The 14,231-nt window shown below is 39.5% G+C and overlaps 1 protein-coding gene across 6 annotated transcripts in view; it reads left to right on the top strand.

Moving 5' to 3' along the window:
- Nucleotides 1–14,231, top strand: part of scn8ab (sodium channel, voltage gated, type VIII, alpha subunit b) — a 52,466-nt gene that overhangs the window by 27,040 nt on the left and 11,195 nt on the right. For 4 of the 6 annotated variants that reach the window (XM_015056996.1, XM_015056998.1, XM_015056997.1 and 1 more), the window contains 10 exons: nt 387–743; nt 1,615–1,747; nt 2,643–2,881; nt 4,406–4,579; nt 4,753–5,109; nt 5,189–5,362; nt 6,209–6,496; nt 8,279–8,396; nt 9,022–9,176; nt 9,945–10,118. In XM_015056996.1, coding sequence (XP_014912482.1) covers nt 387–743; nt 1,615–1,747; nt 2,643–2,881; nt 4,406–4,579; nt 4,753–5,109; nt 5,189–5,362; nt 6,209–6,496; nt 8,279–8,396; nt 9,022–9,176; nt 9,945–10,118 — 2,169 coding nt within the window. The remainder of the gene's footprint in view (nt 1–386; nt 744–1,614; nt 1,748–2,642; nt 2,882–4,405; nt 4,580–4,752; nt 5,110–5,188; nt 5,363–6,208; nt 6,497–8,278; nt 8,397–9,021; nt 9,177–9,944; nt 10,119–14,231) is intronic. The other 2 variants (XM_015056999.1, XM_015057000.1) reach the window with 1 other exon arrangement.

Below are 14,231 nucleotides of genomic sequence, written 5' to 3'. Positions count from 1 at the left end.
CACAAGCATTTGACCAGCTGCTTTTCTCCCATCACTAAATCTTGTATTTCATTGAGACTCTGTTCAGGTTTTTCTCTGCTAAGTAATTAAAAATGTGCTCAAAATTGAAATATTACAATTAGGAAAGCAGTGATTTTTGGTTAATTGCATAACAAAACACATGTGAGACAAAAACATGGAATAAATTACTGTTATTGTTTAAAATATTATTTATGCAGTGACAGCGTAAACTCCAGCAGTTCCTGGTTTTTATCATTTACTTTTATTTGCTTCTCGTCTCTCTGTCTGCACTCTGTTTTCTAGGTCTTTATTTTCTCATTTTTTCCAGCTGTTTTCAGCAACCTCAACACCTCCATTTCTTTTTGTTTAAATCTGTCTCTCCTCAGTCTCTGCTCAGCATCCCCGGCTCGCCCTTCATGTCGCGCCACAACAGCCGCAGCAGCATCTTCAGCTTCAAGGGCCGCTCCAAGGACATGGGCTCGGAGAACGAGTTTGCGGACGACGAGCACAGCACTGTGGAGGAGAGCGAAGACCGCCGAGGCTCGCTGTTCATACCTTACCGTCGCAACAGCTACAGCGGCTACAGCCAGGGCTCGTCCCGCATCCACCCACTGGCGCCACACTCTGGAGGGAAGAGGAACAGCACGGTGGACTGCAACGGCGTGGTGTCGCTCATCGGCCCCGGGCCTGGCAGACGGCTTCTGCCTGAGGTGAAAATAGATAAGGCAGCCACTGATGACAGTGTAAGGACGTCCATGGGACACCAATACGGTTTAGGCATGATGACGGCCCTGATCTCTGCAGCTCCTTCTTTCGAAGCCCAGACCCCCCCCCCCCACCCCTTGTTGCTCTGTTTCCTGAACTCTAAGCTCTCCTTTCTCCTCCTTTTATAATCAGATTCTGTTTAAAAACGTCACCCTGCAGAGCCACTTACTCTTTCTGATTGATTTAATGCTTTTTTTTTTAATGACTAACAAGCAGAAACATATCTGCAAACTCCTTTTCTCACCAAACTAATGAACTAGTCAACAAAATTCACAAAAATGAACATTTCTTGCCGAGAAACTTTCCCTTCATGTCTCTACTTAGAAATCCCATTCTTGAGCTTTTATCCTTCTTCTCATCAACCCTCTTCTCTCCATATCTGTCTTTCTCTTTCATTCACCTCCTCCTTCTCTCCTGTCTTCATCTATTCTCCGTTCCTAACCCTGGATGGTGCAACAAACAAGCTTGAAACAGTTTTTCTGGAACAATATTTCTCTCCTTGCAGCACGCATGGTAGACCTCCTCTTCTCTCAGCCAGCCAACCTGCTCTTACCTGTTTACCTCTTTTGAATTTTAGCATGGTGTAGATTTTAACGATGTCTTGAGATCCCCTCTGTTGACATGACGTGCATGCCACTGCATGCATTTCAATTTTACAAAGACATTAGGACGAGTTCAACGTAATCTGCAGATTTGATGTGAGGATCTAGGCTGTGTTTTCTTTATTTGGTCTGTTCAGTGGAACACGGGTATCATTTAGTGGCTGAGGCAGCTCAGAAGCATTGCTTTCAATTTCTGTGTACATCTCATGTTTTTCTAAATGATCATTCATGTTTTCTCTGAGCACAGACTACAGATGTGGAGATTAAGAAGAAACACTCCGGCTCTCTCATGATTTCTGTGGATCAGCTCAACTCCTCCTTCAAAGGAAAGGACCGTGCCAACAGTCAGATGAGCGTGGTCACCAACACACTCATAGAAGGTGCGCTTATGTCACAAAAAACTTATAATGCTTTCACAGAAATGGCGAAAATGACCTGCTTTCAAATGTATATTTAATCAGGATGTGTTTAGATCGCCTGAACACATTTTGTTATGTTACAATTTTAAGCTGGTCTTGGCGATAAATCAGTAAATATCACGATAGACACATGATCAATATAAAGAGAAAATACATCCAAAAAAATAGTCAGTAATGCCACTGAACCCCGCAGCATTCTGGGGGATGTAGGCAGAGGAAATGCTTTAGTTTTAGCTGCTCAACCTCTCACAGCCCCACAGTAGCTCTGATTGTTCATGAGACGAATATTATTCATGCACTTCACAAATCTGATCGTAATGGCGACAGCCCTAACTTTTTAATCAGCTTTAGTTGCAGTATAGCTGATTTTGTAGGGCCGGATGCAAATACACACCACCCTTCGGTTATTTTATTTGAAAAACATTGAAAACTATGCATTTTTTCCCAGTAAAAGCTGATGGGAGGAAGGATTTAGCTAAAAGAAAACATGAGGTTGCAGAAGACATGAGACTGATGCAGAGATTCACCTTTCAGCATCACGACAACCCTAAGCATAATAATGTGAATGAGTAACAACTCAACAGGAGTTGAGCATACAACAGGGGTATTTTGAAGTTATTTTTTTGTAAAATAAAAAATAATGTACCACTCTCCTCTCACTGTGCGACTGTGCACATGAATATCAAAAGTCCCCCCCGCCCCCAATATCCATTGAAATTTTCTTTTGTAACGGGACAAAAGGTGAAAAAGATCAGTGGTAGGATTACTTTTGCAAGTAATGAGTCGTGGACATATGCTGTTTCATAATAGTTATGACCTAAATTAATCATGATACCTGTTCTTCCTCATCCTGCAGAGTTAGAAGAGTCTCAAAGAAAATGTCCTCCCTGCTGGTACAAGTTTGCAAACATCTTCCTTATCTGGGAATGCTGCCCCATCTGGCTAAAAATCAAGCACATCGTCTATCTGATTGTCATGGACCCGTTTGTGGATCTGGCCATCACCATCTGCATCGTGCTCAACACTCTCTTCATGGCCATGGAGCATTACCCGATGACGCCGCATTTCGAGGAGGTCCTGGCCGTCGGCAACCTGGTGAGAGACGACAACGTTTACCGTCTTCTTTTCTCCTCCGCCGGAGCGACGGAGGAGTTTCACATTTGTCCGCTTAAGCAAAACAATGCATCATTTCGTATGTGCACTTAAGAACTCAAACTGACCACATAGTTATCAGATGGAAATCTCATTAAATATTTATTTCCATTTTAATGTTGCCATCTAAGTCAGCTCTGCAGTCTCATCACCACCTTTTAGTTCACTTTTCTTACACAAAGTCTGTGCTTTGACAAATACGGGAAATGTCTCATATTTTTGGCACACTTCCTTCCACCTGAAAACGTACGTAGATGTGGTTCGACACGGTTCAGCAGTGAACATGCCAAACAAGAAGACATTTTGATTTGGCTGAGTCCAGCCAAAAACACTGTAGCGCAGCAGTATTCACTCTGCGTCAGCACTGAGACAGGAAATGAGGTCATAAGCATTGGTAGCTGTCCAAAGTGAAACAGGAATTTAATTCACCCTGCATTAGAAGCTGGATGGTGCAGTGTGAATCACTGGGTGTCTTCTGCAGCACTGACTGGACACATGATTAGCTGTCGGGTGGGTGAATGTGCAGATTTTTTGACCTTATGCCGGCATTTAAAAATTGCACAGAGTTAAGGTTTTAACAGTAATGCATTTTAAGGTCATTGCAAGCAAGCTAGTTGGGGTTGTGCAAAGATAATTTACATGACATCTTTTGAGGTTTATCATCACTACCACTTTTAGAAAAGCGTAAAGAAGTTTGTACATACGTCTAATATATGTAAAGACTTCTTTACAATTTAAGGTGTTAAAGTTTCAAGATTGCTCATGTTTAACGCACTTAAATCTGTTTTAAACTGACTGCACATTTATTGATTGCCATTTTAAAGTTTTTTCTTGTGAGGTACATTGTTTTTAAAGGTAGAAAAGTACCTACACCATCACAGTAATCACAGAGTGTCACCCGACCCAGATCTCATAGCGTTATTTATTAAAACTGTGATTAAACAATTACATGCTAAATTTATACAGTGGAAATACCGAAATGCATTTTAATCTGCTATTTCACTGTTCTTTGTCTTGGCTACAAACATGAAGTGAAAAAAATAAAGTGTCTTTTATGAAATATCAAGCCTACTATCAAGCATACTGTTTGTAATACGATCAAGGATGCAACATTTACAGTCTGTTATCACATTAGGATAGAGTAAGTTTCTTTTGCCATAATACTACCATCTTGGTTTTTTTCTAAAACACAGAACTTACTTAACAATTAACGTCTGTGAATAAGAGCTTAACGTTTTAAAGAGAAACTGTCAATTATCAGTTAAATAAATCAGAAAGTTAGTTTATCTACCATGACATCTGAGCCGTGTCGAGCACCAGGCATGCCGAGTGAAGTGTTAAGATATTGCAAATCTCAACACTATGTAATGCTGATAGATCACTGCTTCAACATGAGAGTAGCAGTGAAGTGATATTTTCCTCCTGAGTCTCACTGGCATCTCTTTTAAAATTGGTCTCCCCCTGTAGGTTTTCACCGGCATCTTTGCTGGCGAGATGTTTGCCAAGCTCATAGCCATGGACCCCTACTACTACTTCCAGGAAGGCTGGAACTGCTTTGACGGCTTCATCGTGACCCTGAGTTTGGTTGAACTGGGGCTGGCGGACGTGGAGGGACTCTCAGTTCTCAGGTCTTTCCGATTGGTAAGCGAAAACTCGTGTCTCGTTTTAATGCTACAGAAATATGAGATGCAATCATCAGATTTCTGTTACGTGATGCTCAGCTTTAGGATTAAACTCTGACTTGATTTAGCTTAGCTGATATGTTCTAAATGAGTTCAAAATAAAACCAATTAATACCTGTTTTTTGTTTGCAGTTAAGAGTGTTCAAACTGGCCAAGTCGTGGCCCACACTAAACATGCTGATTAAGATCATTGGAAACTCGGTGGGAGCTCTGGGTAATTTGACCTTGGTGTTGGCCATCATTGTCTTCATCTTTGCCGTGGTGGGAATGCAGCTGTTTGGAAAAAGCTACAAGGACTGTGTGTGCAAGATCGCGTTGGACTGCGAACTCCCACGCTGGCACATGAACGACTTCTTTCACTCCTTCCTGATCGTGTTCAGAGTGCTGTGTGGAGAGTGGATTGAAACAATGTGGGACTGCATGGAGGTGGCAGGACAAGCCATGTGCATTATCGTCTTCATGATGGTTATGGTCATTGGAAATCTGGTGGTAAGAAAAAAAAAATAATCACACGATCATGTACACTAAGCTCTGAGGTTTCAGAGGGCGCTTTGTGTTTCCCTGTAAGGTGCTGAACCTGTTTCTGGCTCTGCTGCTGAGCTCGTTCAGTGCAGACAACCTGGCTGCCACCGATGACGACGGAGAACCCAACAACCTCCAACTCGCTGTTGCCCGCATCAAGAAAGGGATCGCCTGGTTTAAAGTCAACATGCGAATCTTGGTAGCCACGGTTCTCAAAAAGGTACGTGACGCTTAGGCATCAACATGTGCCAAAGGTTTTAAAAAATTATGGTTTTAAAGCTGCCAAGATTTCTATAAGGGCTGTCTATGAGAAAGTGTCAGTAAAAATTAAAGAAAAGACATTTTAAAAATATTGATTAATAAAAGAAAATTGATAAGCCTAAGTGACAGAACCAGAGTGTCTCTGGGTAATCTTTGATTGAGTCCTGGAATTGTGACCTTAGGGAGATTTAAAAAAAGACTAAAATCAGCAAGAGAGACTGGAATTGTTCTTCTAAACGTATACAGTGAGGTCATTTAACAACTTTTAAAGTCTTTTAGGACTACCAGTAGCTACGTTTGTTACTGAAGAGTTGTAAACACTGGTCGGTTCAGAAGAGAGCTGCAGTCTTGCTGCCTGAACAGAAATACCCCAGTATTTGGAGGGTTCAGGGATGACAGTCATCCACAAAACACTGAAATCTGCAAAAACTTGAGACTCCTCATAAAAACGCTTTTTACTGCCTATTTTAATAGTTGAAACACCAAATATACCCCAATATGCATCCATACAACCAAGAGGAAACCTTATTGCACCAACACAGAAGTTAGCATTTACAGTCTTCCCCACATCCACTCTTGAGATTTCAGCCAATCATTGGCAAGAAAAGTTAATGGGGCTTCTGGATTGGCTGCATGTTGATTAGCATTGTACCTAGGCATTTCAGCTGCCCAAACTGCATTTTCTTTTGAATATTTTAAATATGCTCTATGAAAAAGCAGCTATTTAAAATCTCAACGTCATCGTCTACCTCCATGTTTTCTGACAGCATTTTTGTTTGTCTCGCTTTACCTTCCTGATGAGCAGCCTATAGAGGACGAGCAGAAGCCTTTGGATTATGAGGAAAAGCTCAACTGCATAGCAAACCACCCTGCTGAAATCAACCGAGAACTGGACTACCCCAAAAATGGCAACGGCACCACCAGCGGCATCGGGAGCAGTGTGGGAAAGTACATGATCGACGACGACTACATGTCTTTCATCCACAACCCCAACCTCACTGTGTGCGTTCCCATCGCCGTGGGAGAGTCAGACTTTGAAAACCTCAATACGGAGGACTTCAGCAGCGAATCAGATGTGGAAAACAGCAAAGATGTGAGTAGAAATGGCTTGCTGAGACTAAAAGACTAAAATCAGCAAGAGAGACTGGAATTGTTCTCCTAAACGTATACAGTGAGGTCATTTAACAACTTTTAAAGTCTTTTAGGACAACCAGTAGCTACGTTTGTTACTGAAGAGTTCAGTAGATTTTCAGGTAGATGAAACTGTCTGAAGCTTTGAATTCAATAGTTTCAAACTGAAAAATCTGAAATAGAAAAATAACAAGGTTCTCATTTTGAGTTTCTGTAAAGCTTAGACCTGGCAATAATGATTTTGCCTGATTTTTGACTCAGAACAATTATATTAGAGGTATAAAAACAGCTCTGCTAATAGCTGTGAGCGATCATTAACTCCTCTTTTTTTAAGAGCAGAGGAAGCCACTGTAAGGTAATTTTATGATTATTTTTTATAAAAACACATTTAAAACTGTCATTTAAAGCTGTCCTCAGTATCTTATTTTAGTGATTAGCACTGTTAGTCCAGCTAGCATTACATATCCATCAGTCTTTGTGTATATATTTTTGACATAATTGGTCGTTTGCTTAAGTTTGATATTTCCAAAAGGTTGCCAACATTTAAGAATCCAGCAATTTTCTTACTCAGCAGAGGCTGAAAGCTCAAAATGAAACAAAGGAACTTCACCTGACCCCCTTTATCCTTACTGTCATCTGGTGAAAGTCTTGCTCTTATTGGGAATCTGAATGATTCACAGACATGTTTCTACGTGTAGAAATTATAATTGAATCCTTCAGCGTCCTCTGACCATATTTTCAACCCCTTGTTGGTCTTATAAATAGCTTCTTTTCTCAGGAACAACTTCCACATGTGTGGTGCATAAATTATTGGAGAAAACTTTTATTTTTGAGTTTCCAATCAGTATGTCACCGGTCAAGCTTAATCAAGCTGATCATTGATCAGCTGACTTCTCTGTGCATTGCTGAGAAAATATCACATTTGTTAAAATTTTATCCAACGTCTGCAGAGTTGGTCTCGACTTGTAGATGAAAACACAAAGCTGGTGTGACATTTCAGAGCAGCCATTTCAACAGGAGTGCTGTTACACTGAACAGAAATGCTGAGTATGCAAACAAAGCAAAAAAAAAAAAAGAAGCCTGAGACAGACAGGGAGCAAGCCTGATGAGGCAATAGAAATACTGCCATCTGTATGTTATGATGTACAAACAGCAAAAGCCAGACCAAAGACCTGTAGGCATTTATAATATGCAGGTCACCTTCATTTGGTTCACAGTGGGACAAATTGAGATTATGCAGCTGCATCACGATTATTCCTGCAGCTGGTTCTTATACCATCAGTCACCTCAACTCATCCTCCCTGCACAGCATGCAGAAACAGAACACCCTGCAGAGGAGACGGAGCTGCTAGCAGAGGAAAAAGTGTTAGCAGCTAACAGAACTATATATTTGAAAGTCTCATTGTGGATATTCTTTTGTTTTTATTTGGTTAACTTTTACAGTTTAGTCCATTACTTCATAGCAAATGATTCATTCGTTGCTTACAGATCTGGATTTTTATAAATATAGAAATGAGCATCAGTAGCAATACAATCATGATTTATGTTTACATTTATACACAGATTGTTATTTTTTTAAACTTTACTAGAAAACTGTTAGTAGCACAGTTACATATTGAGACAATTGGGAAGTAGTACGTAAAAGTATTGTTCCCCTGCTGTGTGGCAGATAATATAGCTTCTGTATCGAATCAATTAGCTGAGCTTGTGTTTTAAAGAATGGGTTGATGTTTTTTTGTCATAGTTGGATGACACCAGTTCATCTGAGGGCAGCACGATAGACATCAAGCCTGACGTAGAGGAGGTGGCAGTGGTTGAAGTCGTGGAAGAGTATCTTGATCCTGATCCCTGCTGGACTGACGGTACGTGACGCTCAGCTCCTATCAGACTTTGTGGTTCAGATGTGAAACGAAACCTTAAAGAAAATGAAAGTCTGGAAGGTTGACACAACAGCAGCGGATCTTTAATGTGCAGGGGTGCTTTATAAACTAACAACAGTATTTTAAAGTTTCTTCCCTGAACTGCAGGGAGCCGGTGTAGAGACTTTAGAACTGGGTTTAACTTCCTGGATGCAGAGCATTCTGGATTGCAGTAATCATTGAGACGTTAGATAAACACATGGTTGAGTTCCTCTGGATCTCGCTTTACTCTTTAATCCTGGAAATGTTCTTCAGGTGATAGAAGGCCGACTTTGTAGCTATCTTTATGTGTCTCTGAATATTCAGGTCTGACTTCATCACTACTCCCAGATTTCGGACCTGATCACTCGTTTCTAGCTGTATTAACCAAAGCTGTACATAATAGGGCATTTGAAATAATAAAAAAAATCTTACATACAAATACTTACATTAAATATGTAAATAAATACATGTTTTTATGCTTCTGTTTTTATTTTTCAGTAATTTATCAACCACAAAATAAAGCAAATGTTATAACTGCTATAAATTATATATATATATATATTGAGATATTTCATTAATCACGCAGAGTGTGTGGCCAAATACAAGTGCTGCGATGTTCCCATCACTCACGGATGGGGAAAGCACTGGTGGTTCCTGAGGAAGACCTGCTACCTGATAGTGGAGCACAACTGGTTTGAGACCCTCATCATCTTCATGATCCTCCTCAGCAGTGGAGCTCTGGTAAAAGCACAAACACACCCACCAAGGTCCTTTTCGTCTCCTAAAAGTACTCAAAGATTACATTTGATAGCATAGATTATTATGAAGTGAATCAGACATAGTTAGTTGCCAGTTTATATTAAACTTTAATATGGGTGTAAAGAAAGAGCTGGGGAAGTAGATTGCAATAATAAGTGCATAAATACACGTTCATTTATGTGTGGTGAATATCACTGGACTCTAAAGATGCAAGGGAGCATCCACGTCTCTTGCTTGTTTGCTGCAGCTCCTCTTGATGTTATAGTCCTTAATGGATGGCAAAGTGCTGTAATGCACCAACCTTTTAACCAAGAAGTTTCACCTTAGGTTTACAGCTTTCTGAAGGGAACAAAAAGGCCTCTGGAGTACATGTCATGCAGAGACTTGTCAGTCCTCATCTTTTATTTATCTCCCTTTCTCTTTATTATTTTTATGTTGTGTAAAGCTTCTGCTTTTATTGAAAACAAAGATTTGTCTCCAATGTCAGGTTCAAGTTAAAACCAGTAACTTGACTTACCCAGTTGATGACTGGAGGACAGGAAGTTGCATCTACCGCAGTATTTATTTAATAGCTTTTGTTGTGTCATGGTGCACAAGTAGCACCCTAAATGCTCTTTTTTTGCTTTACACTTTCTTTGGTCAGAAAGATTAAACAAGCTCCCTCAGCACTCAAGTTCAATACAAATACAAATGTCAGGAAATGGTTTTCACAATTAATCTTCTGTCCACTGTGATTCTGCTGCATTTCAGGCCTTTGAGGATGTGTATATTGAACAGAGGAAGACGGTGCGCATCATTCTAGATTACGCCGATCGAGTTTTCACCTACATCTTCATCCTGGAGATGTTGCTGAAATGGGTGGCCTACGGCTTTGTCAAGTACTTCACCAATGCCTGGTGCTGGCTGGACTTCTTCATTGTGGATGTAAGTACACTTATATTCTATCTGGTGATGTTAAGCCAGTTTATTTTTTAATCTCCACCATGAGGGGATTTCAGAAAACGCATATCATGGGTTAGTTTAAGATTATAACAATATTTCACATTATAAATTCAGTTACACAGCAAATTTGGAAGTGTTCCATCAACTCCTACAGAGTTAAATTCAAAACTTTGAAAGTGTCTATATCGGTCCACTCTGGATGGTGTAGAAGTTACACTTTTGAAGTGTTATTTGTGATAGAGTTGAATCAACACTCACAGTAGTTGAAATCAAATATACTTCAGTGTTAATCTACCCAACAACTAGTGTATATTGTCAAAAGTTAACACTATGAACGTGTTAATGTAACACAGAAGTGTAAAGTATATATTAACATAGAAATCTGAGTTTTGAAATACTACTGGCAGGGTATGCTGTGGATTTTCAGATTTCAACAGAAGAGGTCTTTCCTTTGCAGTTCTCATCAGATGTTTTAAAGACAATTTGGATTCCTGAAGGCTTGTTCTGCCTCCCATGTGGTCCCCTGTAGGTCCAGGCTGGGGGCCTGCTGCATCCCCTATCCTATCTGTTGCTCCTTCCCTGATGTGATGTCACAAATATGTTACAATTGTGGGAGGAACTGTCTGATGTTGATTTCTAAATCAACAGCAGACTGAGTGTTGATTTAGACTGTTGGTGCTAATTTAGAAATCAACACTGGACTGAATTGCTCTTTATTTAACTCTTTGGTTCTCTTTAGTGAGTGTTAGGGAAACTAACACTCACTAACACTCATGTTGTTGAATTAACACTGTATTTTTAACATGTACACTTGCACTGGAAATCTGACACTTCCGAATTTGCTGTGCACCAGAACTTATTGGCAATAAATATTTCAAAACACATCTAAGGTTATTAAATGATTTTAGTAATAACTTTGATTTTGAATGTCTTGTTTTTCATTGTTGTTCATAATTTTTTTCCCATCAGTTTAAAAAAAATGTAATAATCAACATTAAAAAGTCTGATGAAGCTGAATAAAGCAACATGTTTCGAGTCTACAGGAACTTGTTGTTCTACGTTGAACAAAAGTAGCCCAAGAATTGCACCTTGTGGTACCCCGCGTCATCTTTGTTTGTTCCACAAAATATTTCTTCCCTGCTAAGTAAGATGTACATAAATTTAGCTCAGAACAAGACAAACCCACTCTGATCAGCCTCATAAAATCCACCTTTAGAGATATCAGCACAAATGTTTGACAAGCATCGCTGTACGATATTTGATCCTTCTCTGTTCAGATGCAGTTGTGTGGGTGAAAATCTACCAGGCCAAAACGGAAGAAATGGTTTTTCAATTTTTCTGAAAGCAGCAAATTTGTAGCAATGCTGCATTTCAGTGTTCTTGAACATAATGCTAGATTATAATTAATAACTATAATTAGTATTGAGGTACTCAGGTTAGGATTTCTTTGTTTAAAGAAATAAGTTTCATCCCCAGTTTTAAGTTCTTATGTTTTATTTCTAACCCTTCAAGGTCCAAATTCATCCTCTGTTTGCTGAACTACAGATCTTAACTGTAAAACTCTTTTTTTCTTGATGGCTATCAGATTGTTATGTTGTTTTATGTATTTGGATGTGTGACAGTGTTGGATGTCAGGTTTAAGGTGAGGCACAGAGAAAAGAGAGGATGGACAGAGAGAAAGAGAGAGACTCCAGACCATTTTTTAATTCACTGAAGCAGTTTGTAGAGCTGGATATTGTTTTTAACCTTTATTTACTTTTATATTGTCCTTGTTTACGAAATACCCAAACTTTCACTGTTGCTCACTGGCAAATCTGTCAGTGCAAAAATGAAGAAAACTTATGATTTGAGCTAATATGAGACTTTTTTGAGTCCAGATATCTGCTGACATTGCTTAAGGACTCACCTACAGTTCACAGCAAAGTGAACTATAGGTAAACATAGAATATTAATTAATATACTAAATAAGCTCAGTATATTAATTTTACAGACACAAATATTAAATAACTGCTGCTGCACAGAAATATGAAATTGTTGGTTATTCTCAAATATATTGTAGGAGATGTTATTGTACTCCATAACCTTAGCTGAGAGGGCCCAAAGACGGAGCCTTGGGGGACCCCTAACGCAATCTCTCTTTCCTCAGATTTAAGTATGCTTGTTTTATTGTTCTAATAACTTCTCACTGTTAAAAAAGTACACCATCTTTCAGTTCTAGGGTTTTAATGTATAAATGACCTGGTCTTCACCCGATTTTACAGTTGCTGAAATCTTACGTCAGCTGCACAAAACCACACACCACATATTTATTCATGTCATGTATTTTGAAACAAAAGTGAAAGTCCCGGGAATACCAAGCAAACCCTGAAAAACCCTAAAAAAAAGAAGGTGTGCTTAATTTTACTTTGACTGGAATACAGATAACCTAGAAATGTGCACAACTTGAACCTGCTGCCAAGTATCTGTTAGTAATTGTAGTTCATTGTTTGCAGTCCAGTTGATTTTTGTTTTGTGTCTTTTTGTTGTTTTTTTCAGTTTTTAATGCCAATGTCTGAATGCCAGTTTGGTTTGTGTCTGTTTGTTTGTTTGTTTTTGTCCCAGATTAGTAAATCTAACTCAAGAGGAAGAAATTACCAATACAACCTGTGTGTCCTTCCCTGCCAAAAGACGGAAATGTTCCCTACTCATTTTTCATACTTCTTTGTATTTCTGTTCAAGGGTAAATCCAAAGTTACACTCTAGTATGAGTCGGCTTTTAATGTCTTTGATTGTCTGTTTGTGACAAATCCAGATTAAAGAACGTAATCTGATCCCACAGCAGGGGACGGGATTCCCACCCGACAAACATAACGGGGACTGGGTGACGGGGTGTTGTGGTTGTATGGTTCTCCCTCCCACTTCTGAAACCTCATTTAACAAATGATCTGTTAAAATTACCAATATGTCTTCAAACTGCAGGCATCTGAAAACCAACAACAAGCGTGTGTTGGCACCAGAATAAGGTGTCTGGCATCGGCAAAGAGGATCGGGTAAATTTTGTCATGGGCGCAGTCCACGCACACAACTCTAACAAACAAGTAATATCTTTATTGCTGTGAGGGATTGCTGCAACAAAGAAATAATCAGCCAAGTGCAGCAAGCTTCTTTACTTCTTGTATTGAATATGTAATAATATAGGAAACTACAGTAGGACTTGCAATAAATAGCACATTCTTCATCACAAATGACTAAATTTGGGTGAAATATATATTCAAAAGAGTACTCAGAAGAGAGAAAGAGAGAATGGGTTGTCTATATATTAAATTTAGCAAAGTTTATTTTGTAGTAATTAAGAGTTTGATCCATTTTGCTTTTGATAGACAGATGAGGGTTTTCATGTTCACAAAAAAGACAATTTATTTCTTGACCAAAGAAACTGAAAGTAAAATTATGAGCTCTCAAATGCGAGGTCCGTCACATGAACACGTCGTTTTAATGTGTTTATGCACAGCACTGGCTGTACCTACGTCTACAAGCTATAAGTTCAGGTTAAAATTTGAGTCCAGTAGGCAAACACATTGATTCAACAATAAAAACCTTAAGAGGGGCGCAAAACAAGAGAATGACCAGTCATTGTGGCTGCTGCACTTTATGAAGGTGGCTGTAATTATACAAAGCTGATGCATTACTAGTTACGTCACATCCTGTAAATACGACTCGGTCCTTTGCCCTGACACTGACCTGTCCTCTCTCTCACAGCAGGTTCCAATAACTTTGTCTCTCTTTAAGCTAAGAGAGACATTGTGCACCTCAGAAGGGGGACAGAGAGGTCGGTGTTTGGGGGTCCAGGGTAAGGTTTGTGTGCTGTTTTGGGGATCCTACTTTCACAGGTTACCCTCTCTCTTCTAACCCTGAAAGTTGTCCTCAACCTCCTGCGTTCTCTCTCTCTCTGTGTCTTTCTCTCTCCCTCTCTCTCCCTTCTTTGAGTGAAATGCCCGCTGGTGTTGGTACCGTTTTTGTACTGTGTACTGTGTGTTATATTATCGTGTCACATTGATTTTGAGTGTTTCGTGAACACATCTCTCCTCCGATTTTGTCCCTTTGTTGGACTCTCTT

This window comes from Poecilia latipinna, unplaced genomic scaffold (genome assembly GCF_001443285.1).
Source record: "Poecilia latipinna isolate Pla-1442-1.1 unplaced genomic scaffold, P_latipinna-1.0 Scaffold1428, whole genome shotgun sequence".
NCBI classification, from domain to species: Eukaryota; Metazoa; Chordata; class Actinopteri; order Cyprinodontiformes; family Poeciliidae; genus Poecilia; species Poecilia latipinna.
The sequence above is the reverse complement of the archived record's forward strand: the minus strand, read 5'-3'. Positions and strand labels throughout refer to the sequence as shown.